At 39.4% G+C, this 17,541-nt stretch overlaps 1 protein-coding gene across 1 annotated transcript in view; it reads left to right on the top strand.

The window, feature by feature from the left end:
- Nucleotides 1–14,338, top strand: part of Dkk2 (dickkopf WNT signaling pathway inhibitor 2) — a 90,265-nt gene extending 75,927 nt beyond the window's left edge. Inside the window, exons 2-4 of the mRNA XM_041655385.1 lie at nucleotides 7,838–7,988; nucleotides 9,061–9,216; nucleotides 12,168–14,338. Of these exons, the coding sequence (XP_041511319.1) occupies nucleotides 7,838–7,988; nucleotides 9,061–9,216; nucleotides 12,168–12,418 (558 nt within the window). The 3' untranslated portion in view covers nucleotides 12,419–14,338. The remainder of the gene's footprint in view (nucleotides 1–7,837; nucleotides 7,989–9,060; nucleotides 9,217–12,167) is intronic.
- The last annotated feature ends 3,203 nt before the right edge of the window (nucleotides 14,339–17,541 follow it).

The following is a 17,541-nucleotide window of genomic DNA, read 5'->3' as shown; positions in this document are numbered from 1 at the left end:
CATTTTTCTATTCCTGCTATCAACCAAACATTTGAAGAGCACATTAAATTGGCAGTTTACTCCTCTGTTTAGGCTTGGATAATTACACTAAGTCAGTCAGTCAGAGAGTTATAAAGGACTCGGTAATAGAAGCACGGAACACACAGGCCTTGTCACCTATGCACATGCTGAGGTCCTTCTGGGGCCACAGATATGAGCAGCTTGCTCTATACATTCTGAATGAGGGGGAATGCCTAAACAGAATGAGGGGAGAAAGACCTACAAAATACAAAAATAGCGAAGAGCCAGGTAAAGCACATTTCTTATGTTTCCATAAGTTCTCTGACCAGACAGAAACGTCAGCTCACCCATTCACTCCCCGACGGGAAATAAATGTCACAGATGAGAACACGGGATGTGTTCAGAGAGTTTTTTAGAATCTCTCTCTCTCTCTCTCTCTCTCTCTCTCTCTCTCTCTCTCTCTCGATTAAAAGAGCAACAGGCAACTAAAGAATGGTAACACTAGAGAATAATCTTCCCCAGGGAAGAGTACACCAATTAGTTATCTAATACCAAGCTGTCATCCCTGAAGACATGTGAGTATCACATGAGCCACATTGTCCAGGTCGAGCCGATTGTATTTAGGAATATATGTCTATACATAAGTACAAGTAGCAAAAATCAATGAAAAAAAAAGAAGAAAAAGGAAGGAAAACAAGGATGGTGATATGTGACGTGTTTGAATGGAGGAAAGGGAAGGGATAAGAATATATTTTTTCTATAATCTCAAATAGAAAATTAATTTTAGAAAAATGACTGAGTGGAACACTCAAGTTAGAGATTACCTAACCTTTATTCCATAAAATTAACTTATCCTCTTGGATTCTGGTGGGACTTTCTGAATTGATTCGAGAACTAATGTATTTTCAAGCTACCAGAAGAAATCCATTATTCCTAGTTAGTAACCCTGGCAACATTAACAGGTATTCTCCTGTCTTTTAAGCTTTGTGTCAAAACTCAACTTTCTATCTTTTCTTTTTTTAAAAAAAAATATGCAATGGGATGAACCACATGAATTGCTGTTTATTCTTCTTAGGAAACTCAATTTAAAGTAGACTCAGTCATGTTGATCCAGTGGCTGTTTTGTCATTGTTTGGTTAGTTCCTCACTTTTTCTTTTCGGGATTATAATTACATCATTCCTCCATTTCCTTTTCTTCCTCCAAACTTCCCCACATAACCTTCCTTGCTTTCTTTCAAATTCATGACCTCATTTTTATTGATTGTTGGTACATGCATAGATGTATACATTTGCATGTGCATATACATACAAACATACATATATGTTCTTAAGTATAGCCTTCTCCGTTTGTATACTGTTAGTTGTATTTATGCTTTCCAGTGTGATCTTTTGGTGTTAGGTAACTAGCTGGAGAAAGACTATTCTTTCCCACTCTGAGCATTACTTAGTTGCCTGTATCTCCTTGTGTAAGGTTGAAGGCTTGTGGGTTTTCCCCCTTCCACTTGGACATGTCTATCATTGCCCTTGTTCATCTCATATTTAGGCTGTTATGTTGGTGAAACTTTACGGGATAGCTCCAAATCTTTAGCTGTAAGCGTAGTCTTCCACCCTCATCAAGGAAACCCTCCTCATTGTAACAGACAGAGAGCATTATATAAAACCACAACCAAGCAAACACTGATCAACCAAAACATACAGTTGTATATCCCAGTCCCAATAGATACATCAACAAAACGGCTTCTGCACCCAAGGCTCAAGAAACATTGTGTAAGAGGGGACAGAAAGATTATAAGAGCCAGAAGATAAGGGAGTTAGCTGTGAGATTGTGTCTCCTAGCAGTGTTGGAAGCACAACACTGCTATCTGACTAAATTTGCTTCCAGATCCTCAACATCTGTGGTTCTTCCTTCTTGAAATCACCTAGGGTTACAACTGAGTTCACACATCTTTTAGCACATTATAGATGAAAATACAGGCAAAATTCTTAAATACTTTTATGTTCTGTGTTGTGTGTGTGTTATAGGATCTCATATAGTCCAGACTGGCTTTGAACTCATTATGTAGCCAAGGTCGGTCTTGAACTTGGAATCCTTTTGTCTTGTCTCCTTACTGCTAGAATTACAGACATGTATCACCTGGTTGAAGTTTTGATTTGAGTGATTTTATTTTTAATGCTTTGTCTTAAAATCTTATGTTCTTTGTGTTATCATTGATTGATTTAAAATTATTCATGTTTGTCATTTATTTATATATTATTTATTGTGTGTGTGAATGGGGGTGCATGTGCCATATCATACACATACCTATGGAGTTCAGAGAACAGCCTCAGGGAGTCTTTGTCTTCTTCCACTAGGGATGGCCTAGCGCATCAGTCTTGGTGGCAAGTGCCTTACAGGCTGAGACATCTTGCTGGCCCCTATCCTGAATTCTTAAATGAAATCATGGAAAATCTGGAAGCAAAGCATTCAAAGTTGTGATGATGACTTCTGCATTTCAGAATTAATTGAGTACAAGCCCCAGAATTTAACTGAAGAGAAAATGTTCATGGAAAAAATACGCTGCAATTAATTTTATGATGAATATGCTGTTTTATATCTATCTTGTTGAGCCATATTGAATTGATGTGAACTTAATGTTGCAAACTATTTAACATTAAGCATTATATTAACAAAGCGAACAGACACATGTTGACAGCTTTTAGATGTTACATGTGTAAAGCATATATATTTTTTTTGTCAAAAAACATCTTTAGAGTAGCCAGCAAAACATTTGCAGATTACAGATCTCTCTTGAAAGCACCTGGAAGATAACCAGTAGTTATCCACCACTAGTCCACCAGGGCTCAGCAATAAACTGATTGCTGAGCACATAGCCAAACCTCTGCTTTAAAGGACCCAAACATTCATATCCTGCACACCATGAGAATCTGAACTCTCTCAAATTTAATATAGCTCATTCCTCCCAGCATGACCCGTGAGTCCTCAAAGGTGCGTGCCTGGAGGTCATAGTGTACAGAGGAGCTGATGAGCGCTTTGCCCATAACCAAACCGGGGTAGAGTCCACACTGCACTCCCGTGGTGCAATTTTTCCTGGGTAGTTTTGAAATGCATGCCTTCACGGTAGTGTACCTTATGTACTCGTGGAAAGACAAATCTACCAGGTGGAGTGTCATAACATGGGAAATTAACCTTTTCTCTAAAGAGTCAGGAAAAGGCTATGGTTTCCCAAGTGTGATGGCCAGCCTTGTTCTGCTTCGACTGTAGAGCCCCAAGACATGTTCTGGTCCCTAACTTCACCCTCACGCCCTCTATCCACTCAAATGTTTTTCATTCACACAGCTGGGTTGTCCCCCACCCTGCCCTCTACCCCCACAGGCTGTCTTCGGCCTGCCCATCTGATGACGTTTTCCTGGCTCCAGCCAACTTCTGTGCTTGTTGCAAACAGTGCTCAAGGGGACAAAGGATTGCCTAGATTGAAGCAACAACAAAAGTAGGTCGATCTTGCAAGAATCCGGATGGGTGGCCAGCCATCCCACATAAACGAGTGATGTTTCTGTCTCTTTCTCTTCCACTTCCCAGCCCCCCTCATCAAACAGGAAAAATATCATTATTTTGAGAACGTGGGAGGCTTGGTTGTGGCAAAGGTCTACTCATTGGTCAGTGTTGTAGAGAAACCTGAAGCAATGTTCCTCATGATCCCAGAGAACTGATCTTGTGATTACAGTTCAAAGGGATGGGGAGCTTTTGTGGTTGTTGTTATTGTTTTAAAATACAAAACAAAACATTAATAAACTCAATCCTATATATAAAACTGAATGAAGAAACCATTTCTCCTAGAAGTTTTGGCATTTGGCAGTAAAGAGAGGAAAAGAGATTCAGTTATTTCAAGTAAGATGGAATGGGTACATTTCATTTTGCTTTGCTCCTTAGAACTCTATTTATCATTATATGCATGGTGGTATTCAGCTTGTAAATCCACTCTACAGTTTGTCAGAACTGCTGTCAAGAACTGTCCTAGCTTTGGCTGTGCTTCCCTTTCCCTCCCGTTTCCGGTCCCTCCAACAGCTGCTGCAGGACAGGCTGTTGGCATAAGACAGATGTGGACAAGTTTACTTTTGTAATTTCTGTATTCAGCACAGAGGTCATCAAGACCCAACCCTGTCTCTATGGTTGTAAAATCCTCACCGTGACCCATTCTTGCTTCTGATACCTCGGGATGCGGCCCGATGCCAAGGCAAGCTTGCGACACTCAGTCTCTATTTATTTCTAAAAGCTACATGCTGTTTTTCCCCTCTCCAATGATAAAAAAATATTCCAAACTAGCATAGCAGAAATTGACTTCAAACTCTCTGTACTAAAGAGAAATATTGGTTTCTGATAGACTTCAATTCAATCTGTGTTCAATGTGTTTACTCTTTTTTTTTTAAGCTCCTGTCATGGTTATAATGATTGCCAGTGTAACTATTTGTAGAAACAACTCTATTTTTAGACTAGAAAGGGGCAAGATGAATGCCCTAGTGCTTTGGCCTGATCCTGGGCAGCTCTCACACATTCTTAATTTATGGCTAATCACTCCCTTTATTAGGTGTCCCTAATTAATTTACGTCCTAACCATGCCTGAGTTTGGGTAATAAATGGTTGTGAATGCTGACAAAGTGGGATTTCTAATCAGTTCTGGAAGTTTTTAGTGGAGAGAGAATGCAGGTGTCTGCATTCTGGGTCTCTCCCTTGACTATTGGTTTAGTAAACTCCCACTGGTCCTTGTATTATCGTTATCTAGACTTCACTTAAAGACCATATCAAGAAAGTTGTAAAAATCCACTGCTATTAATTTCTGTAGTAAGAAACATATCAGCCTTTTACTTTTAAATCTCTGAAACAGGTACCAGGTGAGCATGTTATTAATATTAAACTGAGACTCTGGCTAAGGCTTTCAAGCTCACTTTATGTTTGCCAGAAGGCTTCCCTTAAGTAGGAACCAAGTAAGAGCCTTTGAGAACAAAGTCAAAGGGAAATGAAGATATGTCTGTGAGATTTTCTAAATGGCTGCTTGATTTATTTCTATTTTTCTCACCAGACATTCTTTCATTCATTCCTACGTCCGTCAGTCCTTCAGGCCTCCTGTTTTTCTGTCTGCCTTCCTCTCCCTGTTCTTGTCCTGTGACACAATTTAATAACAGAGCATCAAGCACAGAAAGGCACCGCTGGGATGACAAGTGGCCGAGCCCTCATGTTCATGGTGAAATACCTTGTCCAGAATGCTTCACTGAAATGCGGGGCATCAAAGCTGATGCATGTGTATTGTTAATATATTAGACCTCCATTTTATGTTTGTTTTCTTGATAATGAACGGGCTAAAAAGGCCTTATTCCTCAGTCAATCTGGGCTGGGGGCATGAATTTTTGAAAGCAAGTTTTGTCTCCTAATATCACGTGCTTCTCTTCAAACTTGCTTCATTCAATTTATTATGCTCCCTTTTTGAAAATATTTCAGGAATATATATATATATATATGTATGTATGTGTGTTCATATATTTTACTTCATAGAGTTTACAATAGCCAAAAGTTTTACGAGCTGAAGAGAAGCCATATTTCTATTTAAAATTATTAAAATCACTTCAAGCACTTCTAATTATTCCTTCTTGAATTTTTGTATGGGCATTCAGTTCCAAGCACACAATATTTAAAACATTTCATGCTAAAGATGTCATAAATATTGTCTTTGCCTGTGTCATTGTTTCTTCAAACTAATGTTTTTCTAAACATTTCTAAAATAAACTAAATTTAGAAATCAACTTTTTTCTCCAATGTAGTCTGTTCTTTATGGATGGGACCCAGTCTTCCTTCTGTTGGGAATAGTTTGAGAATTTGCTGAGTTGAAAACAGCACATGATGTTTTAGATGGCACATGTTTGTTTCTGTTGAAAGAACATGTCCTATTTTTGAGAAAGGAAAGACTTGTAAGACATCAAATGTTTCTTGCAAAACATTTGATGAAATGAATGTAAATGAATCAGAAACATGTGAATTGTGTTTCAATTAAAATTAATGAGGTTAAATAGGAAGATGGTGAACTGCTTGGGGGAAGGAGTGTGGCAAGGCGGGAAGTGACATTTCTTTTGTTTTCATCAGTCTTGGGTTCTTGAAAAACAATCTACTACCGTGAATCCAGCTTCATTCAGATTCTTGAAGGTAAATTGACAATGTGTAAAGTGGGCTACAAATACAAATTCATCTTCTGCATGCATGGCCACTGTGCAATCATGTGAAGTGAATGGTTTCCAAGGTTATTCCTTCAACAAATAAGACGTTGTAATAAGGATAAAATCTACTTCCCCCCAGACTCATACATAAACTTCATCTCTACTTCCTTTTTTTAATTGAAGATGATCAGACACACACGGCAAACATATAGTGCAAAGGAGAGAGAGGGTGAGAGAGGGAGAGGAAGAAAGAGGAAAAGAGAGGAGACAGAGACAGAAGGAGAAAGGAAATAAGCAATGTGTGGGGTCAGAACATCAAGTGGGATTTCATAATGGAAACACCCAAACCAAAATAATTATTTTAGAGACACAAACATTTTATCCACAGTTTCATCCGTATATCATTTATACAAACTTCAAAGCAAAAACCAAAGCTTTCAAAACTACAGTTTGCATTTGTTATTGAAAATGAATGCATTTCTCTAAAAATCAGAAAAATAAAATGAGACTAGCCCTGGTCATGCTTGCTCATAACCCCACTATGTAAAGACAGAAGCAAAAGAATTGCCACAAGTTCAAAGTTCAAGACCAAAGTTGTCTAGGGTGAGTTCCAACAAACACAAGCTAAAGTTAGCGTTTGTTTCAGAAAAAAAAAAAAAAAGACCTATCTCAATCTTCTAAGCCTGAGTGTGCTGTGCGACATCACAGTCTCAGAACATGTACATGTTAAATGTTCCACCAACTCCCGAAAGGCAAGCTGTGTATGGCTGGAGTCCCTATCTCACTTTTATCTTTTGAGTTACTCTCACACACAGCTCAAGAAGTTTTCAGGACTTCCTGCTGGTGGAGAAATGCATTATTAACCAGTCTCTTCTGAACAAATTGAAGGCCTGGTTGCTGTGTATGATGAGAGGAGATGGTGTGATGAGAGCCTTGTTGGGCTTCCTGAGAACTCTGAGTAACTGAAGCCCGGTGTCCTTTTGGTTATGTGGATACTGCTGTTGCTCTGTGGGGGACGTAGGAACGAGGGCAGGGCCCTTTGCTTTGTTTTGGAGGTTTGCTGTTGTTTTTTGCATTGTGTGCACATCAGTTGTTTCTCAGATCATTCTGGAAGAGTCTCTCCCTACCATTCGCAGCAGGGATTGTGAGTGTTTTTTTCCCTGATTGGGCAAATGACATACTTTAACGTCGAACCCAATCGCTTCTCTGTTTTATTCTCTCTTCATCTTTCAATATCAGGAGGGAATGGAGTGGTGAGGCTGCTGGTGTGTTCTGCAATTAGTGGCAATATGACAGTCACCTTTCTATGAGCCTCCAGGGTCACTTACAGCAGGTGCCTATCTGCATGAAGTATAAATCCTAAACCCAACGGTGGCCATGAAAATGCATGGGAAGTGTTAATTCCATGGTGTTTTTTCACTTTAACTTTTATTGCCAATTTCATCTTTGTAAACCATCAGACGTCATCAGCTAAAGGTCAGCCTGAAGAACTGTTGTGCAGAAAAGTACACAATGATGTATTTCATTCAGGCACTGCAAACATGACTTAGTTTCCCTTAAGGCTTGCTGCCTCAGTGCCTTTCCAGTGTCCAAGGACCTCACCCACTGCTTTCTGTGTTGTCCTATCTGATGACAGGCCTACCCTTGCAGCAGTGATAAGGAATGTGAAGTGGGAAGATATTGTCACAGTCCCCACCAAGGATCGTCAGCCTGTATGGTGTGTCGGAGGAAAAAGAAACGCTGCCATAGAGACGGCATGTGTTGCCCTGGTACCCGCTGCAATAATGGTAAGAGATCAAGCGTTAAGCAGTCTCTTTTTTCTCATAAGTTTTTGTGTAAAGGTGATTTTAATGCCTGTTTATCCACACTACTGAGTTATAAGACTTTTAGGATTGGGAGGGTTTGGGTTTTTGTGTAGTATGAGATACCATAGTCACCTTCCAAACTTGGGCTTCCTGGGATCTGGCCACTTCCTCCTGCGAAATTGAAGAGTTGTTTGCAAAATTGCTAAATGTTCTGTTTGCTGAATTTATGAGTACCAAGACAAGTAGTGTAGTTGTGAGTCCCTTGATCAGGTTAACAGGAGTTTTATATTATAGTTGTTATATTAAAGATGTCCTAGAACGGATGACTGATCTACCAAGAACAAAGGACTCCAACCTGTAGCCTGACTGCTCTCAAGCCTAACGAACTCATAGGCAGACATTTATTCAGCATTAATAATGTACTGAAAACAATCACAGATAACACATGATTAAGTAATTGCAGAAAGGGGTTAGAAGCCTAAGTTTAGCCATAGAAAATGACACAGTCAAGCTCAAATTGTCATGCCTTCTCTGGGCTCTAAGCATAAACCTGCTGTGAGCACCATAAAGAGGACCTGATGTGGAGAGAATGACCTCACAACCATTTGAGAAGTGTGTAGGCTTGACCAGATTGGTTTGCTCATAAACAAAAAGGACTTAGCAGATGGTTTCTAAGGAAAGAAATACTGGACACTGGTTTAATTCTTCACCATGTCACTATTCTAAGTACTTTGCATATATTTATAGTAATTGGATGAGGTTAATTCTGGTTTTATTCCTAATTTGTTGTTGTTTGCACAGTGTCATTTTATCTTAAAAAAAAAAAAGGGAAAATTCAGATCAAGGAAGCTTGGTTCCAGACCCAGAGTAATCTACCCTCAATAAGTAAGTGAATGAATGAATGATTGAATGAATGAATGAATTAATTAATGGATAAGAAAATAGAAACACAATAGGTAGCATAAGAAATAGACACATAAATGTCTTCAAACACAGCTCAAGATGAACATCACAGGTTAGAATAAAAGTGGTCTGTTTACACCCTCATTTCCAGGCATCTGCATCCCGGTCACTGAGAGCATCCTGACCCCTCATATTCCAGCTCTGGATGGCACTCGGCATAGAGATCGGAACCATGGTCACTATTCCAACCATGACCTGGGATGGCAGAATCTAGGAAGGCCACACACCAAGATGTCGCATATAAAAGGTACGACTACCTATATTTCCATGTTTGTTTACTCTTTATTTCTTCTATAAAAAAAGTAAAAAAAAATAGAGTCTCAGGGTTTCTATTGCTGTGAAGAGACAACATTGACCATGGCAACTCTTATAAAGGAAAACATTCAATTGTGGTGGCTCGCTTACAGTTCAGATGTTTAGTCCATTGTCAGTATGGTGGGAAGCAAGGCACCATGCAAGCATGCCAGCGAAAATGGTGCTGGAAAAGGAGCTGAGAGTTGTTACATCTTGATTCACAGGCAACAGGAAGTGGCCTAACACTGGGTGGTATCTTGAGCATATATGAGACCTAAAAGTTCACCTCCACAGTGACACACTTCCTCCAACAAGACTTACACCTACTGCAATAAGATCACACTTCCTAATAGTGCCACTCCACTGGGGGCAATTTTCTCTCCAACACGAGACAAACATAGTTAATTCATTCTGGTTCTATGAATCCATTAATGAAATGTTCATTAATGGGCAATTTTAAACTGAGTTTACTGATTTTTAATTTTGGAAATGTTAGAGAGTTCATGGAATTATTGCAAAGTATATGTTATGAGAAAGGCAATAGCCTGACCTGCCATGTTGTTTTCTAAGTTTTCATGTGAAAACTGAGCAGAAATATTCCAAGAAAACCTGTATGGTCCAAACCTATCCGAGAATAAAGCGTTGTGGAAAATGCATGAGGAAATTTAGATGCTGACGATGAAATTCATGCCCATTTTTTCTCACCGTTGTAGATCCAGGAAGTTGATATTACTAAGCAATCAGATAACCATTATCTATGAGATATAATCAATTAATCCATAACCAGTCTATGAGAAACAGCCCGTATATGGGGTTATACATCGCTATAAAGTCCTCTTCTCCCACCAGCTGACCACCAACAAACCTGAAGAGTGTGAAAATATTTTATTAATAGGAAAAATTTGAAAACATAAAACACATTTATACTCAAAAGAGACTTATTCCATGTGATCTGTGAAGTGCTCCTCTTTCAAGATGTATGTGATTAAAAATACATAGTGGTCTAAAAAATTTACAATAGAGCATCTCCCTGTTTGGGGGAATTTTTGATGAACTCTCTGGGAGTTCTCTGGGAATTCATGATGCATAAAAGTAGCTTCCTATTCTAAACACGTTATTTCCATAGCTTGTCTCACCATAAAACCCACATTTTCATCTTCTAAAGAGTCAGTCTCGGAGAACTAACTGGCCCATTGGTGCACCTTGGACTGCTAGTAGTCGTGTGTATGATGCTAAAGATGTTGGCAAATAATTTTCTCATCATTTTGCTTTATCTACCAAGATCCTTAATTATTTTCTATCTCTTATTATTTCCAGTACTTTCAACAAATTTCAACCAATTCCTATATAATTGCCATTATGTGTGTCTTTCCTCATTCCAGAAGATTCCTAAGTCATAGCACTATTTAAAATCTACCAATTATTTCAGTTCGACTACATTTGAAATGTACTGAGTGCAAACATAAAGAGATCTTGTGTTGTATGACTACTGAGTTACACCAAAATTTTGCAGTTGAAGTCGTTATGTCTAGGATGCTAGAGAATCCTTTAGACCACAAGTAGCCACATGATGAACTTTGAGCCTAATCTGCATCACCAGATTTTCTAAATAATGACTCATAAAACCACAGACTTACCCGTTCATATAGGTCTTTTCTACGGATGAGTTTTACAGGACAGCAAAACTGAGGAGCTGTTACAGATTTGTAGTCAGACATGTAACACAGAAGTTTGACTACTCCTGCCTTACACCGAAACACAGATGAATGCAGCCAGGATGTGTGTGGGAGAGTGTTATTTGGTGACTTAATCCTTCCGTGTGTGCACACACTACCCAGATTTGTAATTTCACAGGTTTTTGAGAAAGTTCTTGGTTGCTCCTGAGCCTGGTGGCTCTGACAGCTGACCGTCATCTCTCTGCTCTGTTCTGTCTCACAGCTTCTGGTAGGCTGTATTCCTACCACTCCTTGTCAGATGCATTGGCTGGGTTTACACCATTTACTACTCTCGCTGCTTCCACTGGTATTCTGGTGTAACTGTGTTTCCTCCAATCTCTAGTTGCTTCCAGGTGGGGCCATTAGGTTCTAGTTAGTGAATCTAGCCTCTGGATACTGACATCACCTATCCTTGGGGGTCTCTTGGCCTAAACGTGGTAGTAAATTCCTGCAGCTGATCCACCTTTTATAATTCAACCACCGCACATGCGATCAATTCTCTGCATTAAATAACCGGTGTGAATGGTTCTGCTTTCACAGCTGGACTCAACTGATAAATGATGTCAAGAGTCCCTGAAAATTTCTGCTCTCTTGATTTACAGCTTTGTTGAGACCTGTTGAAAAGGCATCAAGTTAATTAGCTTGAAGCCAACCTTCCCCCCTCCCAATTCATCCTACAGGGGGAAAATCATCAGGAAAATATCTAAAGTTAGACTACAGACTAGGAAGTTGTCTCCATGATTAAATTGCTTGCTATGCAAACATGAGAAGAGGAGTTCCAATCTCCAGAAAATTTATAAATGTGGCGTGGGACATGGCAGCTTGTCTGTGAGTTCAGTCTCAGGACACTGAAATAGGAAATCCTCCCAACAAGCTGGTTGGCAAATCTAGCCTTATCAGCTAGCTATAGGTGGGAGAGTGATGGAAGATGATTCCCAGCATCTCCTTGGGTCCTTCATGTTCACATGTACACATGTTCTTGCATACCTTCCTTCACATGCCCTCACATGCAAGTAAAAAGCATGCCTATATGTACACTACACAAATAAACACACACAGAGAGAAACAGGAAAAAGTAGACTAAGACACATTGAAGGTGAATAGTCTAGCTGTTCATTAAATGCTGATTATAAAGTCGAAATTTCTCTCAAGCATCCCATAACCCTTTTTATTCATTTTTTTTTTGTAGGACATGAAGGTGACCCCTGTCTGCGATCATCAGACTGCATTGATGGATTTTGCTGTGCTCGCCACTTCTGGACCAAAATCTGCAAACCAGTTCTCCATCAGGGGGAAGTTTGTACCAAACAGCGCAAGAAAGGTTCCCATGGGCTGGAGATTTTCCAGAGGTGTGACTGTGCAAAGGGCCTGTCCTGCAAAGTTTGGAAAGATGCTACCTACTCCTCCAAAGCCAGACTCCACGTGTGCCAGAAGATCTGACAAACACTGGGAGAGTTATCACTAGCAGACTGTGAATTTGTGTATTTCATGCATTATGGCATGATGGAACATCCAGTTTGGAGCGCGGAAGAACACGGAACGTGATGGGGATTTGGAGCACAGGAGAGCAGTGGGACTGAATGACGTAGAGACAGTGACAACTAAAGCACAACCAGTGTTTCCATTATGCAACTTCTTTATGTAAATAATGTACACTTTTGTGAAAATGCTAATATTAAAAGAAAGCACACCGTGGAAATTACTGACAAATACTGTGTGATTTTCCAAGAGTTTGGCTTGAGTTAGAGGGAACAGTTCCTTCAGATTGGCAATGACTATAAAAATAACCTAAAGCCCTATTTCTGCTCAAAGTAATGGTTTAATAAATTAGTCTCACTGTCCATTGGCATAAGACAATCTCTAAAACATGGGGAAGATGATAAATAGGAAGCAAAAGCATGGAGCATTGTTAATTTACATCCCCCCCCCAAAAAAATCACCTTTGTCTTTGGAATGCAGCTTCAACTTCTCACATAAAGGCCTTGGTAGGCGAGAGAAGAAGGCTGTTAATATTTTCCATATCGCTTCAAGGTACCGGCATGTCTTTTCAACATCTGAAAAAGATAAATATGTGTCTCCCCACACTATTCATTTCTTCTCCTGAATTATTAAAGACCGCTGTAAGACAAAAGCAAACCCTGCATGGTGAAGGAATGCCACTGTATCTCAAATGAGAGGCCTACCTAAGCTAGAGCTAGTCATTGTGTAGTGCAAGCACAGGGCAGAGCTTTCACAGATTGCAAAACCTTTAAAGATGTCCAACACATGTGGGGAGCTGAAAAATGGAGTGAGCACCGTTTGGCCAAAGCTTTGACATGTGCTGTATGTGATAGAGCAGATCTGCTAATACATTCATCTTTGCGTAGCTGGAGACCGGTAGGGTGAAGCTGACACTAGAGATTGGAGTGACAGCTATACTGAGTGGAGCCCAGCAGGGAAGTAGAGGAAACCTCATCATTTGTCCAGGCTCTAAGATCACGTGTCTGAAGCACAGGCTTATTTTTCATGGCTGACCCCAGGGGCTCCACAAGGGAGCTTCAAGCTCTCCAGAGGGTTTGTTCTTCTCATGATATTTACCATGCAGAAGAGCTCGGTGCAGTGCAACTTGCCCTCCCTCGCCTCAAAATATTTCATAGTTTGGGGGGTGTAAAATAATCAAATATGAGGGGATCTTTAAGAGTGGGTTCTCTTAAGCCAGCTGGTACAAGAGGAACCAATGTCCTCCCTAAGCTTTGGACTGATGATATCTTTGGGAATTTCTGTACTAGCCTCTCAGTGGAATTTCACTGCCAAAGACATAGTTTCTGTTTTCTGCAACTATTGAGAGTTAAAAAAAAAGTATTGACAAGTGAAATCAACATATCTCTAATCTATAGAAATTCTTTACTACTTCCTAATATAACACAGTTCTAAATATTATGTCTAGAGCGTAAGAGACAAAAAGAGGTTACCAAGCCATCGCCAGATCTTACAGAATCACACCACTTTCTTGTTTTACTTAAATCCCACACGCAATCTCGTACAGCCCCTTAGGAGTTTGAACTTCCAGCATGCATTTTGCCAGGATGATGATGGACTGTGTCCACATGTGTGCAAAAAATCATAAGCTAATTCATCCAAAAGCCAACGTTTGTTGTATGAGCTCGGTGATGTGAAAACGGCACAGTTTGGTCACAATTTCCTACATAGGAATGATACCTACAATCTAATTTCCACATTACTTCCCTTATATCCACCCCCTCAAGAATGATTATTTGAAATAATTTATTTACAGGAAATGTTAATGAGATGTATTTTCTTATAGAGATGTTTCTTACAGAAAGCTTTGTAGCAGAATATATTTGCAGCTGTCGACTTTGTAATTTAGGGGAAATGTATAATAAGATAAAATATATTAAATTTTTTTCTTTCAAAAAATTGAATGCAAAGTGCCTTGTGTCTCCTTATGTGGGTAAAAGCTCACAGAATCCCAAGTTCTTGGGGTTTCAACTGGGTGTGGTAGGAGTCTTCAACCTAAGTGGGAAACATCTGAATCTCAGCAACATGAGGTGGCCCAGCTTATTGTTCCCAAGACAGAATGGCTCTGATTGCTATTATAAAGAACACTGGCATAGTCCCACCTGTGATTTCCACCCATTCCTTCGTCCATTGCCTTCAGGACCCTCTTTAAAGAAGAGGCTTCCACACTCTTCTTCAAAAACACTTGAAGGCAGGTGCCCTAGTCCCTACAACCTTCTCTCTTGGGAGAAATTTTCCGAACTAGAGGCCCAATAGGTTTAGTGTACTTGTTCATTTCCAAGACCTATGAAATTGCTCCAGCTGGGGAGGGAAATCAATCCATTTATTTGGGCCTGATTAACTCAAATCTAATTCCTGGCAAGTTGGTTTTTGCCTGCTTTCTGAGCCTTAAGGGTTGGGCGTGTTTGGTTGGCAATGCTCAGCATGAGACCGGGGTGAATGGGAAAGTCCATGTTGCCCTGTGTGTGGAAATGCAAAAGGCAGACATTCGGTGACAAAGTGGGAGGGAGCACATGCGGCTCTCACAGCCTACTGAAGGCAGAGTAGTCCCAGGGCTTCAGGAAAGAGTTAAAGATCCCCAAAGCACGGCTGAAGAATTTCCACAGCATTTTAATCAGTCACTTTGGGTATTCCTAGTCATTCATTCCCTCAAATTGAGACCATTTGTATTTCCTTGTGAAAATGTATTTTTAGACTCTAACAATCATATGAGTGACATTCTGTTTCTTTCCCACTACACTAAATGACATGCTCTGAGAAGTGACAAAGGTACTCATTTTCTTTTTTTAACCAAAAAGTACCTAACTGCCCTCTATCATTTGGGGAACAATTATTTAATTATGTTTTTTTTTCTTTCTTCAAATTCAGGCTAGAAGGAACAAAGGTCTTTCCAAAGGCCAAATAATCTGCCAGTACTCTGTTGTAGACAAAATTAATACGAGAGAATATAACATACATCTATGGACAAGGGTCTTTACAAAAATTAGGCACTGCTGTGAGATTGTGAACACATTATACTGAACTCTATGAGTCTGTGCTGTGTGGACTTTCCCTTCAAATTTTCTACATGGACAAGCAGGGCACAATGACACACTTCCTTCCACAGTTAGCACCAAAGGAGAAGGAAGGACAAAGTGAGTTATATACTTCTCATTCAAGAATTTCATTCAAAATTCTCCTAAACTGAACAACTCATACTGAGACATGCGCGATAAAGTAAAACAGAAATTAGTACTAGACTCCACAGTAATTGAGTCTTCAGGATATAAAACAAGACCACTATACCAAAAACATCTCCTATCACATCCCATTGTATAAAACCATTCCTATGAAACTATAATATTCCCTGCTATCTACCAATGTGGTACCATGGCTTGAAGATGACTTGTCTCCCACCCAAGATCCATGTGTAGGCAACTTGATTCCCTGAGGGGCAACATTGACTGATGGTATAGACCTTTTAAAAGCTGGATGCAGTGAAATACCCATGAGTCACTGGAAGCATGCCTTCAGGAAGTGTAGTAGGACCCAGATCTCCAACTTGTTTCCAGATGTGCACCTACCATTATTATCAATGTCACAGGGCAAAGTACCCAAAAGACTCCTCACCATATGCTTGTGTTATACTGCTGGGCTTTCAGCTTGCAAAATGGATGTAAACTGTTAATTAAATCAGTTCTGAGATTAGTTTGTTTCCAAACCTGGAGAATAACTCCCCTTTCTTTTTTACAATATCAACCATGTCTGTCATATCATTTAACAGAGCCTATTTTTGCAGTAAAAATAACAACTACCACATTCAGTAGCCAATAATAGAATGAGCAAGCATACTTCAGTAATCATAGAATGATAATGTAGAGAAACCCCTCATTTGAATACAGCACCTCTTCTATTAAGTCATTAGAGAAAAACTGAACTGTAAATAATCTTGCATGTTAAGCTAAGTCAAAACAAGCTGAGCTTCAAAGGAGTTAAATTGTGCAATCATTATCTTACTTTGCAAATGAGTCCCAAACAACCAAGCTTTCAAATCTCCAAGTTAACAACAAAATTTTCTCTTCATTATTCTGTCTTCTGAAGGGTTCCTGGTGTCTCAACTAGAACTCCTTGAACAGCTGTGGCCAAGATGTTCTCTTAGCTGACTGTGGACCCAGTAGGACATCAAGGATTTATTCATTCATTCTCTGACATTGCTAGCCTTTAAAAAAGTCTGATGAATTTTGAGGACACAAAATACTAAGACAAAAGTGTTACCACATTGGAAACAAGATGTTCTCTGGATCTTAGACCTGATATCTTTGTCAAATTCCACTCAACACGTGTAGAGCGTAAGCGATTTCAAAGGTCCCAGTAGAGATGCATGGGATTGATTGAAGATAATGCACTCATATCATAGAATATAATTCTTCCTTTTTACTTTGTAAAATTGCCTACTGATCTAAAATAGGTATCGGGAACTGTGACATATTAATTGAAATCTATAGGGGAGGGAATATTCTGCCAAGAATTTATCTATGATCTCTCTCTTTAATTTTTGAAAAATATTTTTTGACACTATGACATAATTGTATCACTTACCCCTTCTCCTTTCTCATCAAAACCTTTCCATATATCCCCTTGCTCTTTTTCAAATTCATGGTCTCTCTTTTTAAATTTCTGATACACATATTTATGGGTGTGTGATATTGTTTACATTTTATTTATCTTACAAAATTTAATATTTTCCTAAAACCATAAAAAACAACCTGCTCAATCTGTATAATGTTGCACATATGTATATGTTTTCAGGGATGACCATTTGATACTGTATTACCAACTATGCTTTTCCCTGGGGAAGACTATTTCTTCTGCCATTGGCATTCTTTGGCTGTCTCTGTACTGGCTCTAAGCTGAAAACCTTCTTGTGAAGCCTAGCTCTCATGGTACTAGAAGGTGCCAGGCAAACTTCTAAAGGGCAGAAACAATCAACTGTCCTACCTTGCTCTGAAACCTATGAATACAATTATGTCTATCACGGCATGATAACTCCAAAGATGCTGTAGTGG

The sequence above is a fragment of the Microtus oregoni genome, unplaced genomic scaffold, assembly GCF_018167655.1.
Source record: "Microtus oregoni isolate MIOR12 unplaced genomic scaffold, Mior012 000000F_ref0000247, whole genome shotgun sequence".
In the NCBI taxonomy this organism is placed as follows: Eukaryota; Metazoa; Chordata; class Mammalia; order Rodentia; family Cricetidae; genus Microtus; species Microtus oregoni.
This window is presented reverse-complemented; position numbering and strand designations above follow the sequence as displayed.